This window comes from Gossypium hirsutum, chromosome D11, assembly GCF_007990345.1.
Source record: "Gossypium hirsutum isolate 1008001.06 chromosome D11, Gossypium_hirsutum_v2.1, whole genome shotgun sequence".
NCBI classification, from domain to species: Eukaryota; Viridiplantae; Streptophyta; class Magnoliopsida; order Malvales; family Malvaceae; genus Gossypium; species Gossypium hirsutum.
The window spans coordinates 71,707,566-71,728,946 of NC_053447.1; the positions used below are offsets into that span (position 1 = coordinate 71,707,566).

Genomic DNA, 21,381 nt, shown 5'->3' on the forward strand with positions numbered 1-21,381 from the left:
AAAAATGTGTAAATATTATTAAAACATTAATTTTAATATTAAATGAATAGTGAAATAGGGTCAACTTATAAAGCTTAAAGTATTTAGGAAGTCCCCATATTATAGACTGTATCAAATTAGTCTCTTGATTATTAAATAGATCAAATTTATTCTTGCATTATTAAAAAAGAATAAAATTATATCAAATTGTAACAGAATTAACATTTATTGTAACAAATTTAACATTATCAGAGTTAACAAATTTTAATACATTTTTATGCAATAAATGTTTACTCTATGGTAATTTGGTTTTATTTGATCATTTTTAATAGTATTGAGACTAATTTGATGTAGTCCCTATACTACAGGTACTTTCACCCTTATACATGTATCTGAATCTTATTGTGGATGAAATTGAATAATTGAAAAAGATAAGAGTTCAAAAAGATAAAAATAAATTGTAATTATGTACAAAATACTTCCCTCCACATTTATCCGAACAAAAGATTCCCTCCCTTTTCCCTCGTTTTCTACTCTCTCTCCAACGTCTAAACTAAAACCCTCACTTTCTCTCTCTTCCTATTCCCCCAATTCCAATTATACCCCCACCTCCTTCCCCTAGAAATCATAAACCTCCATGTCCGGCGGGGCTGGAGCCTCCGATGGTCCCACGCTGCCGTATCAACCTCCTCCTACGGCTTCCACAGCACCAGCTTCGACGGTTCCTCCGGTTGTTCCGCCGATACGTCGTCACCTGGCCTTCGCTTCGACGAACCCGCCGTTTGTTCATCCCGATGATTATCACAGATTTTCACCTAGTAAAAGTCGTGGAATCGTTGCCGATCAAGAAGTTGAAGCAATTATTGTGAGATTTCCAGTGAGTTCAAAAATTCTCTTTTGAAAATGGTGGCTATCATGTAATTAGTAGTATATTATTTCAATTTTGATGAGAATTGTACTCTCACTTAACGCTTAATGTCGTTTGCTTAATTTTTTTGTGTGATCTTTTGATCTGTTCATAAATAGAACTTTTCACGGTGGGTAAGTTTCTTAGGGGATAAATTATCAGTAGCATTAGTTGTTTCTGCAGTGATATTGTGATGTCTGTATTTTAATACGTGATCTATTCCCGTTTTTTGATGATGTATTTGATGGTTAAAGTGCTCGTTTGCTGAACTAAGTTGAAATATAATGAATGCTTGCCTCATCCAATGTCCAAAACCTGATGACTTAAACATTTTGATGCCTTAATTTGAGAAAGCTAAGTTTTAGTACTAGCAAATATAATTGCAATTGATAGTATGTTAGTTTTACGTAATATAAATGTTATAGTAAGAGATGAAGGTTATGTTATGCTACTCCATTCTCGGTTTAAAGCCAAACATTTAATGCCGTGCTCTATATGAAGAAAGCTTGATGGGTGTTAGTTCTTTTGATGGATGTTTGAAAAATGATTCAGTTGATATACATATTTCCCCCTTATGTATAATATGTCTGATAGTTTGTCAGGCAAAATTATGTTCGTATATTATATTCCTTTTTCATTCTGTCTTCAAGTAGTGAAGCATTTCTGATGGTTCTTATGACTAACAGTAAGTTTTCTTATACAAGCTCTCCTACATATGCATCTGTTAAACTTATGCTCTTTTTTATTTTATTTTCTTCAATTCAATTGGTTGTTAATGTAGATATAACCATGCACAGATACTAAGGGACCTTGTAATTTTGCCTGCCATTGGCACTACTTTGAATTATTGCTGATTTTTCTCAGCAATTAAAAAGGAAAAGCGCAGCAGACAAAAATGATGAGTCTAGCCAATGGACAAAGCAGTCCAGGAGTTACCAGCATATCCAACAGTCCCTTCCAGACACCTGTATCTGCTAAAGGAGGAAGGATAAATAATAGATCAAAGACCTCAAAAGCCAACAAATCAATCGCCACCAATGTCCTTCCATCAACTGAGGAACTCTTGCAAATTATTGAAGTTCTCAAATGCCTTTCTCCAATGGGTTACTGCACAAATGCCTTTCCATCAACCTGATTACAACCAAATGCGTGGGATGTGAGCAATTTTATGCCAATCAGCGCCAATGTCCTTCCAACTGAGGAATTTGTCGTATATGTAAAGATTTCAAACTGGTCATCTCAGAAGCGATCTAAAATTGGGCAAATCAGAGAGATAAAGAAATTGCAACCCGCTCCGGAAGATGCCGACACTTTGGAATTTTTGCCGGTGATAGAGAGCGTAGGTTACAATGCCATGGACAGATCACAACACTTTCTTTATAGTTTCAAAAATTACTCGAGGCAGAAGGCAATGGGAGCCAGAGCTCTCCATACCCCTCCCCCTTTCCAAATTTGGGAAATTCGAATTAAGCCTTCAATTTTTTTGAAAATTTTAATTAAACTCCTCAATTTTTTTAAAATCTTCACTAAGCCCTTTAATAGTCTTGTTAGTTTTAATTAGACCCTTTTTTTTGAAATTCTCATTAGGTTCTTTAAAATTTTTGAAAAATTTAATTCCACATTTCGCTACCTTGTTGAAAATTACATTTTAATTACATTGTTGAAAATTACTTGTATTTTGATAAGGAAAACAATGGGAAAAATAACAATTAGATGCTTGGAATATTGGCTTGTGCCATGATAGGCCTTTATAAGGTGTTATTCAACTTGTAATTTGATGTGTGCATAATCATCAACACACGTGTCATGTATATACAACCAGGACATCGACATCTTTTGGAAGCATCATAATTGAACATAGCCTTGGAATACCGTCTAAAACAATTATTGTCTCATAATCAATTGTGCATCCCTGCATTTGAATACTGTTTGGAACATTTAAAATGTGTTTTTTCCTGAGTTGGTACATATTATGCAACAAAGAAAATAAAGAATACAATTAAGATGTTTACGCAGTTCGGAACTTGTCCTACGTCTACGGGGCTTTGCCCAAAGATGAATCCACTATGAACTTCATAGTACAAAGAAATGATTTAAGCTTAACCCCTCAAACACTTGATGCAATCTCACTTTTGTACAATTAAGTAAATTCTCTCCCAACTCATTTTAGCTATGCAAGTGAAAATTCACATTCAACGCTCAGATGGTTTTCCTACTATGAATCAAGCTCTTAATAAGCTCCATGTAAGGTGAAATAATAAATTTTCAAATGCAGTATGTCTGGCAATTGTCATGCTTGAACAACGACTCTTCCAAAAGCATCAATGAACCTGAAAATTATAAATGCCAACATAGAATATGTTACAAATCCCATTATTATCAGCCTTATATTTGCACGTATGTGTGTTTAGTATAATGCTGTTGATATATAAGTAATGAAACATTTTATCAACTTCAATCTCACCACCAAATATTCTGAAATAAAGATATGATAAGTAAGTGCTTAAATGAAGAAAGCAGAGCATATAGTACAACCAATTTGAAGGCTTCATAGGCCTCTCTCTCCACATCAATGATTTTTTAGAATTAAATTATTAGAAGCAATTGTCAAGTTATTCTTATGATTTAAAAGTAAAAAGCAAATAGATAAATTAGCACCTCTTTTTATGCATATAAAATGATTGAAGTTCACTAATGCCTTTCTCCAATGCCTTTCTGCACAAATCAGCAAAAATATTATGAAAGATGATAAGTAAAAAGTAGGATGAAAACAAAGGGATTTTAACAAGGAAATTAACAGTATCCAACTTCAACGAAAAATGGCATCAGACCCCTGACTTGGAGATTCAATATACCACTCTTATTTTTCTTCAAAAACAGATAAGGTCATCAAAATAAATAAATAACAAAGACGGACCAACCTGAATCAACCGAATGATGGGGATGTGAGCAATCTTTTGCCAATCAGCGCCAATGTCCTTCCGACATCTTTCCTCCAACTGAGGAATTCCATTTATGTATAAAATTTGCAATTTGGTTAGGCAACGCATCTCGTCCGGAAGAGATGTTAAATTGGGCAAATTAACGAGATAAAGCCCTTGCAGATTTGTTAGATGTTGAAGCCACTTCGGAAGATGCCGACACTTTGGAATATGTTCCAGCCGTAGAGAGCGTAGGCTTGTATGATCTTGGAATATTTGGATGCCAGCTCCAGATAACTCCAGCTTCTTGCAGTCCTTTACTTCGAACTCTTCAAGGAAAGTGAGATGTTGGAACACAGGAAGCAGTGACCTCAATCCATTGCAGTTATGAATTTTTAATGTTTGCAATTGAACAAGATGTTGAAGCCAAATGGAGAGAGACACCAGCTTTGGAATATTATCAATCTCCAAATGAGAGAGATTCTTAAGGGGTTCCCATTGCATGCCCTCTAAATCAACCTCCTTGCAATCTCCTATTGTTAATCTTTTGAGGCTGGTGAGATGTTGCAGGCACTCATCTAGCGTGTGAGTGTACAACCCCTCAATGTTGTGTACATCGAAAGATTTCAATTTGGAGAGTGGAAGCGAAGAGGTTGAAGTTGATGGGGCCTTAGCATTGATGTTCATCTTGATAGTCTGCTTTAACGGCCTTGAACTGGTATTCCTCAACTCTAGCTTATTATCGAGTGATGGATACAGTGGCATCAAAGTCAAAGGGCAATCTTGAATTGTTAAAGAGGAAAGACAAGGAAATGCCATGGTTGATGTTCCCATAACTGTTGTGTCGTCCTCGTTGGAATCATCATCGATTGGTTTTGTCGTCCTCCACCAACTCTTCATATTCGGACAGTAAAAGAGCGAAAGATGCTTCAGTGATGGGAAGAATGATTGTGGTTCTCCTTGACTTCCTTTTGGGCTATTATCATCCATGTACTCCAGCTCAGTTACATTAGAAATCACCAGCTTTTTAAGACAAGGAAATTGAGCAAAGGACGGTAAATATTTGAAATTACCATTACTTATTAAAATTGTGACGAGATTTGTGAGCAAAGGAAGCCAACTTGGAAACTCAGCATCACCCCTCCATCCTTGAATCCAGAGCTCCTTGAGATTAGAATGGGGCTGGAGGTATTCAAGTGACTTCTCATCATCATGGTTATCACCACCCCATTCTAAAAGCAACGATCTCAAATGTTGCTTCTCTTTAAAATTAGCAGCCTTAAACTTCTCTTTTGCATTTTTTACGAATCCCAAATTTTTTATTCGTAGATGTCCCCTTAAGTTGTTAAGCAGTCTCAATTCACTTAGATCTGCACCGCCATGGGACCCATCTTTATCCACTACAAACATGCTTAACGTCTCAAGTGAAGTCAGCTTCCCTATTCCACGTGGCATATGAGTTAAACGCCAACAAAGTTCACACCCAAGATGGGTAAGATTCACCAATTTTTCAATCTTCTTTGGCAATTCTTTAAGCCCATCACACCCATCAAGTTTCAGCACTAGCAAATTCAGAATCTTGCAAATACTCTCTGGGAGAATCTTAAGATAGAAATTGGAAGAAAGATCAAGGTACCTCAAATGTTTCAACTTACAAATGGAGGGTGAAATCTTATGAATACCTATAGCATTCAATTTCAATACACGCAAGCATCTGCAATTTGCAATTATCAAATCCCAAGTTTCATAGCTGAAATCTAGACTTAATCCGTATTGAAAATGTAACAAGGTTCGCAACTTCTTTCCCTTAAACAAAGGAATTAACGAAGGATTAATTGATATGTGGCGACATTTTTCACCAACATCACTTGCAATTTTATTTGAATCTACAATACTACTCTCCATCCCTGCTACTGATTCAGCTAGATCATGCATTAAATCATGCATTTTACATGTTAGCCCTTCCCATGAATCTCTTTCTCCTACTTCTTGGAAGAAACTTCTTTCAACTAAATCTTTAAAATACCCAAACCCGATCTCCTCGAGAGATTGACTTTGATTCAATTGCTTTATGAAACCCTGTGCAATCCATAATTGAACAAGCGCTTGTACTCTAATTCTGCAATCTTTTGGATACAATCGGCAATAAGCAAAGCAATGCTTCAAATGAAACGGGAGATGATCATAACTCAATTTCAGTGTAGGTAGAAGTTCTCCTTTAATTTGTGATATTTTAGCAAGTTCATTTTCTTTGAAAGAATGCCACTCATTTGCAGTTTTCTTCAAAGATAATGTACCAGCTATCGTCCTTATGGCTAAGGGAACCCCACCACACCTGCCCGAAATCTGTCTCCCTACTTCCACAAAGGCTGAATTTGTTGAGTCTGCATATCCTTGCTCAAATGCTATCCTTTTGAACAAAGACCAAGCATCATCATCAGACAGGCCTTTCAATTTCAAAACATGGGATTGACATTTATTAGTTATCTCCGCTACCGTTAGAGATCGAGTAGTTACTATTATCCTACTCCCTTTAGCCCCACCCATCAATAACTTCTTTAGCCTAGACCACCTTTCTGGGTCCTCATTCCAAATGTCATCCAAAACAAGCAAATATTTTTTTCCATCAATTTTATCTCGAAGTTGTGTTTGCAATTGATCCATTTCAAGATTTTGATCAGGTGCTTGATTAGTCACAGATTTGATAATGTTTGCTACAATAACTTTCACATCAAAATCATCTGAAACACACGCAAACATCGTCAAGTCAAAATGATTTTTGACCATTTCATGGTTATAGACAAGTTGGGCCAAAGCAGTCTTCCCTAACCCTCCAATCCCCACAATTGGAATGATATAAACATTCTCTTCACTTTGAAACTCCAACACGAGTTTTAGAAGAGCTGCTTTATCATCATCCCTCCCTATTATGTCATCGTCACGCTCAAAAGAGTGCGTTTGCTGCCTCCTTTTAGTCATGAAAGAGGTTTCCGCGGGGCGATCACGCGGAATGAAGCCAAAAGTGTTGGCCTCCCTTTCAATTGAAGCTAATCTCGCCTTAATGGCCTTCATTTTCCGACCCATTTGGAGACCATAAGCAAATTGGTTTGAGCTCGAGAAGAAAAGGCGTACCTCTTTCGTCAGCTTGTTCCCACCCATTAGATCTTTCCGCAAAGCTTCGGTAGAGAAATCATCGAGCAAGTCGTCAGCATCGTAAAGTACATCTTTCAGCTTTTCAAGCCAATCTTTGACGAGATGGCTGGTCACGGATCGCTCTTCTGCGTCAAGAAGCACAGCTTTGATTGTAGAGACGGTGCTTTTGAGGTCGTCGAGGTCATGTTTTAGATTCCACCACAGCCCAAGTTGAGAGAGAGCACGAGAGCTCAACTTAATAATGAGCTCTGCGGCAATGTCGAAAGCAATTGCTTCGGCCATTGTTGGTTCAAACTGAAATCAAGGCAAAAAGTGTTTGATTCGTGAAAGAGGAGGACTAAAATGAGAATGATTCCAACAAGATGAAACACAGATGTGAATCCATACACGCGGAGACTGAAGTATATTTATAAATGTTAGCATCCACCCAGCAATTTGTATAATTAAATAAAAAGTAATGTTGATTGGTGGGAACTAGGAAATGGTCCCTCCATGTTAAAGTCATGTTGATTGATTGGTGGGAAATGGTCCCTCCATGTTTACTGCTTGACACAAATTTCTGAATGGAGACAAAGTTGGGATGATGACACTTGGGGTGCTCTGCACAATGTGGAGCCGTACAAATAATTGAAATTAATGAAAAAGGTATGAAAGAAAAGAGAAAAAGGAGACAAATCCCATGGAATCCAAGGTGTTTTGATTGAGGCCCATGCATTCAATTCTTTCTAAACCTTCTTCCCACTTTGTGTAAGTAGTATAATTAAATAAAAAGTATTGTTGATTGGTGGGAAATGGTCCCTCCATGTTAAAGTACTGTTGATTGGTGGGAAATGGTCCCTCCATGTGACACAAATTTCTGAATGGAGACAAAGTTGGGATGATGACACTTGGGGTGCTCTGCACAATGTGGAGCCGTAGAAATAATTGAAATTAATGAAAAGGCTACGAAAGAAAAGAGAAAAAGGAGACAAATCCCATGGAATCCAAGGTGTTTTGATTGAAGTCTTTCTAAACCTTCTTCCCACTTACTTTGTGTAATTGCGCGAGTTTAACTTAAATTCAATATTTTATTTTTGAGTTTAACTTTGGTTGAATATATAAAATAAAAAATTCAATAAAACTCATTCACCATTAGAATAAAATATTATTAAATCCCAATCCGATTAAATCAATAATTTAAACATAACTTAATGACTACTAAATCAAATTTAAATCTTTTTTGAATCGAATTCAATTAACTTACAAGTGATTATCATGTTCACATTTCTCACCTACCTACTTAGCTTTGATTTTGTCTTTTAAAGTAACTTGGTGTCTATAATTATATATTACGACAATAGTTACTGTTCATTACTATTTTAGTATACCCTTATTATCAAATTTTTTTATATTAATGGGTATGTTAATTATATTTGCTATTAATTTTTTTATATAATATTAAGAGTGAGGATGGAGGTAATATTGTTTGAATCTGTGTCAAACAGGTATTGATAAGAGTTCTAACTACCATTCCTTGCAAGTCAAGACATATTTGTTATTAATAGTAGTAGCATTTTATTTTTCTTTTAAATATACATATATTTATTAAGAAAGGATCGAAGCTTTTGATTTGTTTATTATTAGGGGAAAAAATTTAAATTTATACATGAATTTTTGTTCAATGAGTAATTTGATACATGAATTTTGATGTGGTATAATTTTCACATGAAATTTTAATTCTGATTCAACTTTACATATGTAAAAAAATGCATACATATATATATATATTTACATTGGATTAATATAATTATTTGTCTATGCAATATATCAAAGTAAAATGTAAGAGGTTGATTTAGCATATCCCAAAACATTTTGTTATAGCTTGGATGGTCATTCTTGACAAGTTGCCTATCACCGGCGAAACCTAGTAGAGACTCCTAAAATGGTAAATTTTTAATTTAGACATTTTATAATTTATAAAATTTTAAATTAATAATGATAAAATTATAATTTGATCATCTAAAAAAATTATAAAAATTTAATTTAACTATTTAAAAATTATAAATATATATTACTATAAAAATATATAATTTAATTCCCACTAAAATTTTTTTTAGCTCGGCTACTATTGCCAACAAAAGAAAAATTAATTTCATTTTTTAACACCACATGTGGAAAGATATTGGGCTTATGTCAGCTCCATGGGAATGTATTTAATTGGTATTGAAGGAAAAATCATTACTTATACCATCATGAAGATTGCTTCCACTGCTCATATCTATTTTATTATTTTAATACACATATAATTGTTTTATTATGAATTGGATGATTTTGGTTTGTTTATTTAAGATATTTTATTTTTAAATATATTTTTAATTATTTATTTTACATATACATGTATTTTAACTTAATATATTTAATAGTGTTTTTTTTATAATAATAAAAAAACCCAAAGGTCACTACCTCATTTTAAGTTGCATCATAAATTACAATGTTATGAATATCGATCGCTAGGATAATTCATCTCAAAAGATAAATTACTACACTTAGAAAGAGCCTAATTACAAAGAGAATCGGCTAATTTGTTATAACCATGTTTCACCCATTTGACCTCGAAAGAAACCAAAGAATCAAGCATCTTGTGAGCTCCTTGATGCAGTGATCAAGGATCGTTATGTCCTCCTTGTGAAAACTAAAGCGGTTGATAATGCTAGCACAATCTATTTCAAAAATGACATTATTGGCTTTAAGAAATTGAGCAAGCCACCGACAACCATCGATGAGGGCATCTAATTCCGCTTTAATAGTGATTTTTTATTCTCATTTTATCGGTATATTTACATTTGAATTTATATACATATTCTACAATTAACTTTAATCTCACTGTTACAATACTTAACCTCACTAATTAAATTACTTGTTTAACATGATTATAGTGAATTTATAGAAAGAACAATCATGAAGCAAATGCAGATGCACTTATGTTTAAAGTGTTATTAATAGAAATTTTATTATTTTGAAAAATAAAAGTATAATAACTTTTTTGGCATTCCAATTTTATAAATGAATTATTTTAGCTCTCTATTTAATTTCCTTCTCTTTTAGTCTTTGAACTTACATTTTTTTGTCAAACCATTCAAAATGGATGAAAAAGTTAACGTTTGTTAACTTTGTTGACATGACATATAGGTGGATTACCACGTGTATGTCACGTTAGCAATTAATTATTTTTAAAAAATACTAAAAAATATTTTCTTATAATTTTTTAAATTTTTAATATATTTTTTTGAATTTTTTTAAAAAATAATTAATTGCTTATGTGGCATATACATGGCAATCCGCGTGTATGCTACATTAGCAAAATCAATATATGTTAATTTTTCACTCATTTTGGGGTGATTTGACAAAAATTACAAGTTTAAGAACTAAAAGAAACGAAAAATTAAATGGAGAGTTGAAATAACTTTTTATATAAAGTTGGAGACCAAAAGAATCATTATGGCAAAAAAAATGGTTGTTTTTCTTCTCCTTTTTTTTGTATTTTTTAGTGCTAAAATTCAAGATGGTGCGGAATAGTTTCTAATCTTATTATTGTTATATATGTTTTCAACCTCATTAGAGCTAATCTCACAGTCTATATAAAGAGAGCCTAAATATAATTTGTTCAGATTCTTTTAAACATGTTAGTTCTCCTTTATATGATTATTTACCTCTCGTGAGTAGGGTTGAGTAAATAAAATAAAAATAATTAAAAATTGATCTAAATCAAGGTGTTTAGACGGTTTATGGAATACAAATTAAAAAATCACAATTATTTGAAACCGAACCAAATTCTATTCTTTATTTTAATTTATAAATAAATTTATTTTTTATAATATAAAAATAAATATTTTATATTTAAAAATAGTGAAAATAAATAAATAAATTTTAAAAATATTATATAAAAGTATTTAATTATTTTTATCTACTTAAAAAATTTTAAAAAATATCTATGAAAAAAACTTTGAAAATTTGTCAAATGATATTTAAAAGCCGTAAAATAAAGTTTATTTTATTAAAATAATTATAAAAATTTATAATAAAAAATTGAACTAAACTAAATTATAATGGACGGATAAAAAAATATAATCGAATTAAACTAATATCACTTGATTTTATTGCACCAAACTGAACATAAAAGATTTTCTTAAAAATTTAACCTGCAATGAGATTGTTTTCCTCACTATAACCTACTAGAGGTGTTATATAAGTACATATCATATGATAATTATAAATTTAATTATTTAATTGTTATAAAAATTAAATATATTACAAATTAATATTTATATAATGATATATTAAATACATGTAAATTTATTATCATAAATATATTTTTAATTATTATTTGATATAAATAATTTTATTATATTTTATTATTTTCATTTATATAAAATATAGTCCTTGAATGTTGAAGTCTAAACCCAACCCTTAAACAAAGGAATTAAAATTAAAGTTGAAAAAGAAAATGTGTAGCGAATATATGGATGGTAGTAATGGGAGCATAAGCATGTAGAGGCGGTACTTGGAGAGTCAATATACCAACCCGTAGCGATACGAGCAATCTTATGCCAATCGGCACCAATCCCCTTCCGACATCTTTCCTCCAACTGAGGAATTCGTTTCATAAAGAACTCTTCCAAACTGGTTCTCGTCCGGAAGCGATGTTAAATTAGGCAAATCAGAGAGAATAAGCCTTGGCAGATTTGTTTGATGTTGAAGCCACTCCGGAAGATGGCGACACTTTGGAATCTTTGCCAGCGCCAGAGAGCGCAGGCTTGTATGATCTTGGAATATTTGGAAGTTAGGTGCAGATAACTCCAGCTCCTTGCAGTTACTTATTGAAAACTCTTCAAGGAAAGTGAGATGTTGGAACACAGGAAAGAGTGACCTCAATCCATGGCATTCATGAATTCCCAATGTTTTCAATCGAAAAAGATGTTGAAGCCCAAGGGGGGGAGACACCAGCTTTGGAATAGATGTTAAAAAGGGTTGTAATTGTTGCAGGGCATCCATATTGTCATATCCTCAACACTTGGTAATTGAATGGAGCTAAGCTAAGCATTCATTACTCTTGGAATTGCTCAATGGGTGTTGCGTGAAGCCCTTTCATTAAATCATAGTCCACATAATGTACACAAAATGGCTTGATGGAGGGGCGAGATACAACTAAAATATATGTCAGGGGATAAAGCTAAATAATTTAAGAATTTTATTTAACAATTAATGAATCAAACGATATCATATTATTATATTTTTAATGAATAAATAATTTTATTGTTTTAATAAAGTGATATTATTGTGTGTATAATATAATTATATGATACATCAAATATAAAAATCCATTAATTTAATATCTTAAAAGTGTGCATTTTGTTTAATCTAATGTGTTAAAAAAAGAAGAAGAAATAATCCTCTTAAATTTTATAATCTCGTCGTGTTTTTAATATGTTAGAATCAAGTTACCAATATGATGAGTACACAAGTATTTACAATTTAATCCATGTCAAATGAGAACAGAAATTTAAAACCTAAATTGACAGCTACAAAAATGAAATGATTTTATTGATATAATACTAATACTTTCAAAACTTAATTAAAATATTTTAGAATTTATAAATTAATTTTAAAAAATAATTAATAAATTGAGAATATGGTTGGAAATGGTCCCACCATGTTTTACGTTTGGGGAACAAAGCGACGGCGTTTTGGTTGGAGAAGAAGGAAGTAACGTCGTTAAGTACATCATTTTGTTTATCTTTGTTTTAAATTTGTTTTCTCGTTTTCTATTTGACGTCGTTAATATTCTGTTTTGGGTAAACCGTATTAAAATCATTCAACTATGTAAAAAATTACAAAATGATCACCAAATTATTAGTAATTTTTTTTACCTATAAAAAGTTTCAAAATAATGAATAAAACAAATGTTGACTTTGTTATAATTTAACTTTATTTGATCAATTTTAATAGTACAGGTAATAAATTAACCATTTAATGGTGAGGGGCTAAGTTGTATGCAGTCCCTATAGTACCAGTACTTTAACCCTTATATACATATTTGAAGTTTATTTTAGGATGAAATTGAAAAATTGAAAAAAGTAAAGAGTTCAAAAAGGTAAAAACAAATGAAATTAGCACATTAACTTATAATTATATACAAAAAGATTCACTCTCTTTTCCCTCCTTTTCTACTCTCTCTCTAATGTCTGAACTAAAACCCTCACTTTCTCTCTCTTCCTATTTCCCTATTGCTATTATACCCTCCTTGTCTCCCCACGATATCATAAACCTTCATGTCCGGCATGGTCTCACGCTGCCGTATCAACCTCCTCCTACGGCTTCAGCAGTACCAGATTCGACGGTTCCTCCGGTTGTTTTGCCGATAAGTCGTCACCTGGCCTTCGATTCGACGAAGCCGCCATTTGTTCATCCCAATGATTACAACAGATTTTCATCTAGTAATAGTCGTGGAATCGCCGCCGATCAAGAAGTTGAAGCAATTGTTGTGAGATCTCCAGTGAGTTCAAAAATTCTCTTTTGAAAACGGTGGCTATCATGTAATTAGTAGTATATTATTTCAATTTTGATGAGAATTGTACTCACTTAACACTTCATGTCATTTGCTTTTCTTTTTTTTGTGTGTGTGATCTTTTGATCTGTTCACAAATAGAGCTTTTCATGGTGGCTAAGTTTCTTAGGGGATAAATTATGAGTAGCATTATTTGTTTCTGCAGTGAAATTGTGATGTCTGTATTTTAATGTGTGAGGTATTTCCATTTGTTTCTTAGGGATGCAGTGAAATGCGTGGGATGTGAGCAATTTTATGCCAACCAGCGCCAATGTCCTTCCAACGGAGGAATTTGTCTCATAATCAATTGTGCATCCTTGCATTTGAATACTGTTTGGAACATTAAAAATGTGTTTTTTCCTGAGTTGGTACATATTATGCAACAAGGAAAATAAAAAACACAATTAATATGTTTACGCAGTTCGGAACTCATCCTACGTCTGCGGGGCTTTGCCCAAAGATGAATCCACTATGAACTTCAATAAAGAAATGATTTAAGCTTAACCCCTCAAACACTTGATGCAAATTCTCTCCCAACTCATTTTAGCTATGCAAGTGAAATTCACATTCAACACTCAAATGGTTTTTCTACTATGAATCAAGCTCTTAATAAGCTCCATGTAAAGTGGAATCATAAATTTTGAAATGCAATATGTCTGGCAATTGTCATGCTTGAACAATGACTCTTCCAAAAGCATCAATGAACCTGAAAATTATAAATGCCAACATAGAATACGTTACAAATCCCATTATTATCAGCCTTATATTTGCACTTATGTGTGTTTAGTATAATGCTGTTGATATATAAATAATGAAACATTTTATCAACTTCAACCTCGCCACCAAATATTCTGAAGCATCCTCCTTTTTTTCCTGTTTGGACCTTCAATAACAAATTTGGCTGGAATTCCAAACAGTTAAAAGAGTGCCCTGCGTCAATGAATATTATGAATTTGAGTACCTCCAAAAGCCTGTCAATAGCATAGGTGCCATCTAAGATAGCAATCAGTTGGCATACATGAAGAGAAAACATAAAGATATATAAAGATATGATAGGTAAGTGCTTAAATGAAGAAAGCAGAGCATATAGTACAACCATTTTGAAGGCTTCATAGGCCACTCTCTCCACATCAATGATTTTTTAGAATTAAATTATTAGAAGCAAATAGATAAATTAGCACCTCTTTTTATGTATATAAAATGATTGAAGTTCAGTAATGCCTTTCTCCAATGCCTTACTGCACAAATCAGCAAAAAATATTATGAAAGATGATAAGTAAAAAGTAGGATTAAAACAAGGGATTTTAACAAGGAAATTAACAGTATCCAACTTCAATGAAAAATGGCATCGGACCCCTGACTTGGAGATTCAATATACCACTCTTATTTTTCTTCAAAAACAGATAAGGTCATCAAAATAAATAAATAACAAAGACGGACCAACCTGAATCAACCGAATGATGGGGATGTGAGCAATCTTTTGCCAATCAGCGCCAATGTCCTTCCGACATCTTTCCTCCAACTGAGGAATTTCTCGTATGTGTAAATACTCCAAACTGGTTAGGCAACGCATCTCGTCCGGAAGAGATGTTAAATTGGGCAAATTTACGAGATACAGCCGTTGCAGATTTGTTAGATGTTGAAGCCAATCCGGAAGATGTCGACACTTTGGAATATTTTGCAGCCGTAGAGAGTGTAAGCTTGTATGATCTTGGAATATTTGGATGCCAGCTCCAGATAACTCCAGCTCCTTGCAGTCCTCTACTTCAAACTCTTCAAGGAAAGTGAGATGTTGGAACACAGGAAACAGTGACCTCAATCCATTGCAGTTATGAATTTTTAATCTTTTCAATTGAACAAGATGTTGAAGCCCAATGGGGAGAGACACCAGCTTTGGAATATTATCAATCTTCAAATGAGAGAGATTCTTAAGGGGTTCCCATTGCATGCCCTCTAAATCAACCTCCTTGCAGTCCTTTACTTTAAACTCTTCAAGGAAAGTGAGATGTTGGAACACAGGAAGCAGCGACCTCAATCCATTGCAGTTATGAATTTTTAATGTTTTCAATTGAAGAAGATGTTGAAGCCCAATGGGGAGAGACACCAGCGTTGGAATATTATCAATCTCCAAATGAGAGAGATTCTTAAGGGGTTCCCATTGCATGCCCTCTAAATCAGCCTCCTTGCAATCTCTTATTGTTAAACTTTTGAGGCTGGTGAGATGTTGCAGGCACTCATATAGCGTGTGAGTGTCCAACCCCTCAATGGTGTGTACATGGAAAGATTTCAATTTGGAGAGTGGAAGAGAAGAGGTTGAAGTTGATGGGGCCTTAGCATTGATGTTCATCTTGATAGTCTGCTTTAACGGCCTTGAACTGGTATTCGACAACATTAGATCTTCACCGAGTGATGGATACAGTGGCATTAAAGTCAAAGGGCAATTTTGAATTTTTAAAGAGGAAAGACAAGGAAATGCCATGGTTGATGTTCCCATAACTGTTGTGTCGTCCTCGTTGGAATCATCATCGATTGGTTTTGTCGTCCTCCACCAACTCTTCATATTTGGGCAATCCTTGAGGTTAAGAAGCTTAAGCGATGGGAAGAATGATTGTGGTTCTCCTTGACTTCCTTTTGGGCTATTTTCATCCATGTACTCCAGCTTAGTACAAAACATAATATCCAGCAGTTCAAGACGGGGCAATTGAGCAAAGGACGGGAAATATTTGAAATTACCACCACTTATGAAAATTTTGACGAGATTTGTGAGCAAAGGAAGCCAACTTGGAAACTTGGCATCACCCCTCCATCCTTGAATCCAGAGCTGCTTGAGATTAGAATGGGGCTGGAGGTCTTCAAGTGACTTCTCATCATCATGGTTACCACCGCCCCATTCTAAAACCAACGATCTCAAATGTTGCTTCTCTTTCAAATTAGCAGCCTCAAACTTCTCTTTTGCATTTTTTACGAATCCCAAATTTCTTATTTCTAGACGTCCCCTTAAGTTGTTAAGCAGTCTCAATTCACTTAGATCTGCACCGCCATGGGACCCATCTTTATCCACTACAAACATGCTTAACGTCTCAAGTGAAGTCAGCTTCCCTATTCCACGTGGCATATGAGTTAAACTATGACAATAATAACACGCAAGATGGGTAAGATTCACCAATTTTTCAATCTTCTTTGGCAATTCTTTAAGACTATGACAGCTGTCAAGTTTCAGCGCTAGCAAATTCTGAATCTTGCAAATACTCTTCGGGAGAATCTTAATATTGTAATTGTGAGAAAGATCAAGGTACCTCAAGTGTTTCAACTTGTAAATGGAGGGTGAAATCATCTGAATACCTATAGAATTCAATTTCAATACACGCAAGCATCTGCAATTTGCAATTATCAAATCCCAAGTTTCATAGCTGAAATCTTGACTTAATCCGTATTGAAAATGTAACAAGGTTCGCAACTTCTTTCCCTTAAACAAAGGAATTAACGAAAGATTAATTGATATGTGGCGACATTTTTCACCAACATCACTTGCAATTTTATTTGAATCTACAATACTACTCTCCATCCCTGCTACTGATTCAGCTAGATCATGCATTAAATCATGCATTTTACATGTCATATCCTCAAATCCATATTCTTCTACCTCTTGAAAGAAACTTCTTTCAACTAAATCTTTAAAATATCCAAATCCGATCTCCACAAGAGATTGACTTGGATTCAATTGCTTTACAAAACCTTGTGCAATCCAAAATTGAACAAGTGCTTGTACATTAATTGGATGATCTTTTGGATATAGTCGACAATAAGCAAAACAATGCTTCAAATGGGATGAGAGATGATCATAACTCAACTTAAGTGTAGGTAATATCTCACCTTCGTTCTGAGATATTCTAGCAAGTTCGTTATCTTTAAAAGAAAGCCACTCACTTTTAGTTTCTTTGAAAGATAACGTACCAGCTATCGTCCTTATGACTAAGGGAACTCCACAACACCTTTCCAAAATCAGCTTTCCTATTTCCACAAAGCCTGAATCTGTTGAGTCTGCCGATCTTTGTTCAAATGCTATCTCTTTGAACAAAGACCAAGCATCATTATCAGACAAGCCTTTCAGAACATAAGGCTGACATTTACTAGTAATCTTTGCTACTCCCAAAGAGCGAGTAGTTACTATTATCCTACTTCCTTTAGCCCCACCTACTAATAACTCTTTTAAACTAACCCAATTTTCCCACTTTTCATTCCAAATGTCATCCAAAACAAGCAAATATTTTTTCCCACCAAATTTTTCCCGAAGTTGTTTTTGCAGTTGGTCCATTTCGAGATTTTGATCGGGTGATTTGCCTGTTGCAGATTTGATAATGTTTTCTACAATTATTTTGACATCAAAAACATCTGAAACACACACCCACATCATCAACTCAAAATGATTTTTGACCATTTCATCATTATAGACAAATTGAGCCAAAGCAGTCTTCCCTAACCCTCCAAACCCCACAATTGGAATGATGTAAACAGTCTCTTCACTTTCAAACTCTAACACGAGTTTTAGAAGAGCTGCTTTATCATCGTCCCTCCCTATTATTTTATCTTTAGGCACAAAAGAGTGCGTTTGCTGCCTCTTTTTAGTCATGAAAGAGGTTTCCATGGGACGGTGACGCTCTACCAAGTTGAACACCTTGGCTTCACTTGCAATTGAAAACAACCTGGCCTTAATGGTCTTAATTTTCCGACCCATTTTGAGACCGTAAGCAAACTGGTTTGAGCTCGAGAAGAAAAGGCGTACCTCTTTCGTCAGCTTGTTCCCACCCATTAGATCTTTCCGCAAAGCTTCGGTAGAGAAATCATCTAGCAAGTCGTCAGCATCATAAAGTACATCTTTCAGCTCTTCAAGCCAAACTTTGACGAGATTGTCGGTCACCGATTTCTCTTCTGCGTCAAGAAGCACAGCTTTGATTGTACGAACAGTGCGTTTGAGGTCGTCGAGGTCATGTTTGAGATTCCACCACATTCCAACTTGAGAGAGAGCACGAGAGCTCAACTTAGTAATAAGCTCTAGGGCGAGGTCGAATGCAATTGCTTCGGCCATTGCTGGTTCAAACAGAAATCAAGCAAAGAAGTGTTGGGTTATTGCAAGAGGAGTAGTAAAAATGAGAATGATTGGAACACAGATGTGGATCCATACACGCAGAGACCAAGTATATTTATAGATATTACCATCCACCCAGCAAGTAGTATAATAAAATAAAAAGTAATGTTGATTGGTGGGAAATGGTCCCTCCATGTTTACTGTTTGACACAAATTTCTCAACGGAGACAAAGTTGGACACTTGGGGTGCTCTGCACAATGTGGAGCCGTACAAATAATTGAAATTAATGAAAAAGATATGTAAGAAAAGAGAAAAAGGAGACAAATCCCATGGAATCCAAGGTGTTTTGATTGACGCCCATCCATTCAAGTCTTTCTAAACTTTCTACCCACTTACTTTGTGTAATTAAGTGAGTCTGAATACTTGGTTTTAACTTAAATTTAATATTTTATTTTTTAATTTAACTTCAGTTGAATATATAAAATAAAAATTCAATAAAAGTCATTCACCATTAAAATCAAATATTATTAAATTTGAATATATTAAATCAATAATTTAAATATAATTTAATGATTATTGAATCAAACTTAAATCATGTCCATACTTTTTGTCTTTTAAGGTAACTTAGTGCCTACAATAATATATTACAACAATGGTTACTGTCTATTACTACTTTAATATACTCTTATTACTAATGGTTTTTATATTAATGGGAATGTTAATTATATTTGCTATTAATTTTTTTATATAATATTAAGAGTGGGGATGGAGGTAATATTGTTTGAATCCGTGTTAAACAGGTATTGACAAGAGTTTTAACTACCGTTCCTAGCAAGTCAAGACATATTTGTTATTAATAGTAATAGCATTTTATTTTTCTTTTAAATATACATATATTTATTAAGAAAGGATCGAAGCTTTTGATTTGTTTATTATTAGGGAAAAAATTTAAATTTATACAAGAATTTTAGTTCAATGAGTAATTTAATACATAAATTTTGATGTGGTATAATTTCCACATGAAACTTGTATTGTGGGTCATATATTAATACATGAAATTTTAATTCTCATTCAATTACACATGTAAAAAAATGCATACATATATATATTTACATTGGATTAATATATATAATTGTTTGTCGATATAATATATCAAAGTAAAATGTAAGAGGTTGATTTGGCGTATCCCAAAACATTTTGTTATAGCTTTCGGTGTTGTAACACCCCTAACCCGTATCCATCGCCAGAATAGGGCTATAGAGCATTACCTAAGTTTACAAATTAATTTACAGACAATTCATTTGATCAAGCATTCATATTTATAACCAATCAAAATCAAAACATTAATGAACTAACGTTGGTCAATTTAACTTATACATGTCATAATAACCAGAATCAAATCATTCAAAATTACCGATAAAACCAATGGATAGTGTGATATATCTCCGACAAGTTTCCAACCCAATCGAGCTTCCGGTAATCATTTCAATGCACCTAATAATTATACATATTACCAATAATAATTCAATTCAAATAATAAAACACATATTTATATAATATTCATCACCAAATAACGTCCACTTTAATTAAAATTATACTGAATATAGTTCATACTAACTTACCAGGCTAAATTGCAGAAATACCAAAATTTAGGGATATTTTGATAATTTTCTATTTTACTTGAATTTCCACCCAATCTTGATCTAAATTAATATTTCATTCAATTTATTAATTTAAATAATAAAAAAATTTATTTCATGCAATTTGGTCACTTTTTGACATTTTTACAAAATTACCCTAAAAATTTTACTTTTATTCAATTTAGTCCCTGAACCTAAAACATGTAAATTAGCTATTTTTAAAATAAACCCATATTATCTAAATATTCACATATATTTTTCCTCCTCCTCCACTCCATTCTACATCCTTGATATATACATAATACCACTATTTACTTGTTTACTCATAACAAGCTGTTCACTTGAGTCATAGTCACAAAATAAATTATATATTAAGCTACAGAACTCCAAATTGAGATTTGTAAATTTTATATAAAACTATACTCACATATATTCTTACCATAAAATTTTCAAAATTTTTGGTTTATCCAATAAGTATATTTTATTTTTTAAAGTTTCGCCTATTTCATTTTTTGATAGTTCCGACCCCTCTTCACTCAAAATTAATTATCTCATTGTAAAAAATTCAGATGATGTTCCCGTTTGTTTCTATTGAAAATAGACTCATTAAGGATTTTAAAAATATAAATTATAACCCATAATTATTTTATACAATTTTTAATGATTTTCCAAGTCAAAACAGGGGAACCCGAATTCATTCTGACCTTATCTCACAAAATTCATTATATCTCATGATTTAAAATTTCATTACTTACACCCTTTCTTCTATGAGAAACTAGACTGAATAAGCTTTAATTTCATATTTTTTTCATCCTCTAATTTGATTTTTCGTATTTATGGTGAATTTTCAAAGTTAACCTATTGCTACTGTCTAAAACTGTTTTAGTGTAAAATGTTGATAACTAAATTTATAACACCTTCCTTTCCTTTCTCTTCAGTATTTTCCATCACTTCCTCTTATTTCCCTTTACTAACATAACAACAATATATAACCTTATATAATGAAACTCTACATTAACATTAATTTCCTACTTTTTCAATAATATCAAACTCAAAAGTATATTGAAATCTTGATGTTCTTACCTTGTGTTATTGATTTTAATCTTTAACT

At 33.2% G+C, this 21,381-nt stretch overlaps 3 protein-coding genes across 10 annotated transcripts in view; 2 read left to right on the plus strand and 1 right to left on the minus strand.

The window, feature by feature from the left end:
• LOC107934593 (putative disease resistance protein RGA3) overlaps positions 1-18,747 on the minus strand; it is a 47,643-nt gene extending 28,896 nt beyond the window's left edge. Inside the window, exons 1-4 of one of the 8 annotated variants that reach the window (XM_041105209.1) lie at positions 17,158-18,724; positions 3,808-5,761; positions 3,545-3,597; positions 2,763-3,216 (exon numbers count right to left, since the gene is read on the minus strand). In XM_041105209.1, coding sequence (XP_040961143.1) covers positions 3,177-3,216; positions 3,545-3,597; positions 3,808-5,761; positions 17,158-18,629 — 3,519 coding nt within the window. In that variant the 5' untranslated portion in view covers positions 18,630-18,724 and the 3' untranslated portion in view covers positions 2,763-3,176. Of the gene's footprint in view, positions 1-2,762; positions 3,217-3,544; positions 3,602-3,807; positions 7,377-13,975; positions 14,250-14,280; positions 14,474-14,724; positions 14,782-14,987 lie in introns of those variants that run through there. The other 7 variants (XR_005920861.1, XM_041105208.1, XM_041105210.1 and 4 more) reach the window with 7 other exon arrangements.
• Positions 430-2,451, plus strand: LOC107952327 (transcription factor E2FA). The gene is made up of 2 exons (XM_041105231.1): positions 430-856; positions 1,751-2,451. Exons 1-2 carry the CDS (start codon positions 617-619, stop codon positions 1,862-1,864), a joined length of 354 nt encoding a protein of 117 aa, XP_040961165.1. The 5' UTR covers positions 430-616; the 3' UTR covers positions 1,865-2,451.
• Positions 13,133-13,902, plus strand: LOC121223541 (transcription factor E2FA-like). The gene is made up of 2 exons (XM_041105232.1): positions 13,133-13,492; positions 13,764-13,902. The coding sequence occupies exons 1-2, from the start codon at positions 13,178-13,180 to the stop codon at positions 13,788-13,790; spliced, it is 342 nt and encodes a 113-aa protein (XP_040961166.1). The 5' UTR covers positions 13,133-13,177; the 3' UTR covers positions 13,791-13,902.
• Positions 18,748-21,381: the final 2,634 nt, after the last annotated feature.